General features: G+C 35.6%; 1 protein-coding gene across 1 annotated transcript; it reads left to right on the top strand.

Moving 5' to 3' along the window:
- Nucleotides 1-457: 457 nt before the first annotated feature.
- Nucleotides 458-1,015, top strand: AK88_03117 (uncharacterized protein; the record flags this gene model as incomplete). Its single annotated transcript, XM_012480740.1, has 1 exon — nt 458-1,015. One exon carries the CDS (start codon nt 458-460, stop codon nt 1,013-1,015), a length of 558 nt encoding a protein of 185 aa, XP_012336163.1.
- Between the last annotated feature and the right edge of the window lie 1,115 nt (nt 1,016-2,130).

Below are 2,130 nucleotides of genomic sequence, written 5' to 3'. Positions count from 1 at the left end.
AAGTTGTGCATGTACACATAGATTTAATCTTGAAGCTATATTTTTGTTTTTTTTTTTTTTTTTTTTTTTTTTAATTTATAAATATATTTTTACACCATTTATTTTAAAACAAACATGAGAAAGTAAAAAAAAGAAAAAAACAATAAGGACACATACAATAAATAATATAAATTCATAAGATGCTTACTTTTATTTTGTCAAAAATAACTTTGTTAAATAAATGATTCAACTTCAATTGGTGTAACATTTAAACAAACACCTTTTACTTGTCTTTTTATGCTTCCTTCTTCCAACTTATATTATCCTTTTTTTTGTGTGAATAATTCTCATAACATATCTTTTTAAACACATACTTTTAAGCTCGCGCGTCTTATTGTACAAGCACATATATGTACACACATATATACACATATATATATATATTCATTTATTTAACAAAAAAAAAAAACAAGGCAAAATGAACAAAGTAAACCGAGTTTCGATTATTTGTGCTTTTTTAGCACTTTTTTGCTTCGCAAATGTGTTGTCCTTGAGGGGAAAGAGCGGATCGACTGCCTCGTCCTCTCTTGAAGGAGGAAGCGAATTTGCCGAGCGCATAGGGAACAGCTTATCATCATTCCTTTCCGAATCGGCATCCATGGAAGTAATTGGAAATGAACTGGCCGACAACATCGCCAACGAAATTGTTAGCTCCCTCCAAAAGGATTCAGCATCCTTTTTACAAAGTGGATTTGACGTAAAAGCCCAGTTAAAAGCTACTGCCAAGAAGGTCTTAACGGAAGCTTTAAGAGCAGCATTAGAACCAACAGAAAAAATTGTGGCCAGCACGATTAAGCCACCACGTATCACCGAAGAAGCCTACTTTTTATTGGGCCCGGTCGTCAAGACTCTCTTTAACAAAGTTGAGGACGTTTTACATAAGCCAATACCTGATAACATTTGGGAGTATGAATCCGCAGGTTCCTCCGAAGAGGAAGAAGCAGAAGATGATTTCTCTGATGAGTTCTTAGATTAAGCATAACATATAGACGCATTTTTTTGAGAAAATGTGATATACATGAAACAACTGGTAAGTAGGGAGAAGAAGCCGTAGACAAACTGAGATGGATAGACTGCTGCGCCAGCACACACCAACCCCCTCTTGTGGAATCCGACTGTTCGAAGCAACGATATCCAAATTGTTGCTAAATACGAAGTAAACAAAATGAGATCAACATTGTGATATGCCCAATGCGCATTGATTTAATATATCATGTTATCTTTGTTTTTTTTTTTTTTCTGCTTTAAGTCGTGCATATATTTTTTTTTTTTTTCGCGTGTCAGCCTAGTCGCCTTCGCTTATGGCTTATCGCTTATCTCTTATTCGTTTTTTCGCCCTTTCGTTTTTTTTGGAGTTTTTAGATTTTCTTCATTTTGAACGTACACTGACATAAAGATAAGAACATTGATAGTCCACATTTTATGATTCCCCGTGTGCCATGACATGTTCATTCATCATATGTGTGTACGTACGCACGTTAATATGGGAATATGGTTCCTATGGTTATGCGCGCGTATATATATTTTTGCCAATATGTTTTTTTTTTCCCGCTCAAATAGATAAACATTAAGTGAAATTCGTAACATTTTTTAAAACACGTCAACATTGCGGTGAGGCAAATACTTGGTTTACCGGAGCGAGCAACGTAATTGTGCGTAAATGGTAATCAAACTCGGCATAAACGGTTATAAAATTCTGTACTACTTCTGATTATGTGCCGCGTGCCGCATCAATTAGGATGGATAAAGTGGGCAGACGGGGCGGTAGGCAACTGTCGCATGGGCGTTTTCGGTGCATCAGCCAACAGGGTACATACATAAATATGTAAACATGCGGGAATAAGCACCTATTCGCGTTACACACCTTTTGTGTGGTATCTACACTACGTGGCGTTATGGCAGCTGGAATGCTTCTCAGGGTAATTGCACAACAGCGTGAAGAAGCACGAGTATGTGCATGTGTGTGTATATATATACGTATGTACAGCTAAAAGTCTTCTTCATTTTGAGAAAAAAAAAAAAAAAAAAAAAAAAAAAAAAAATTATAACAACTTTGAACAGGAAACTTATACATAGGGGTAATTAAGTGCT

This window comes from Plasmodium fragile, assembly GCF_000956335.1.
Source record: "Plasmodium fragile strain nilgiri unplaced genomic scaffold supercont1.34, whole genome shotgun sequence".
NCBI classification, from domain to species: Eukaryota; Apicomplexa; class Aconoidasida; order Haemosporida; family Plasmodiidae; genus Plasmodium; species Plasmodium fragile.
Note: the sequence above shows the minus strand (reverse complement) of the source record. Positions and strands in the feature narration are given on the sequence as shown.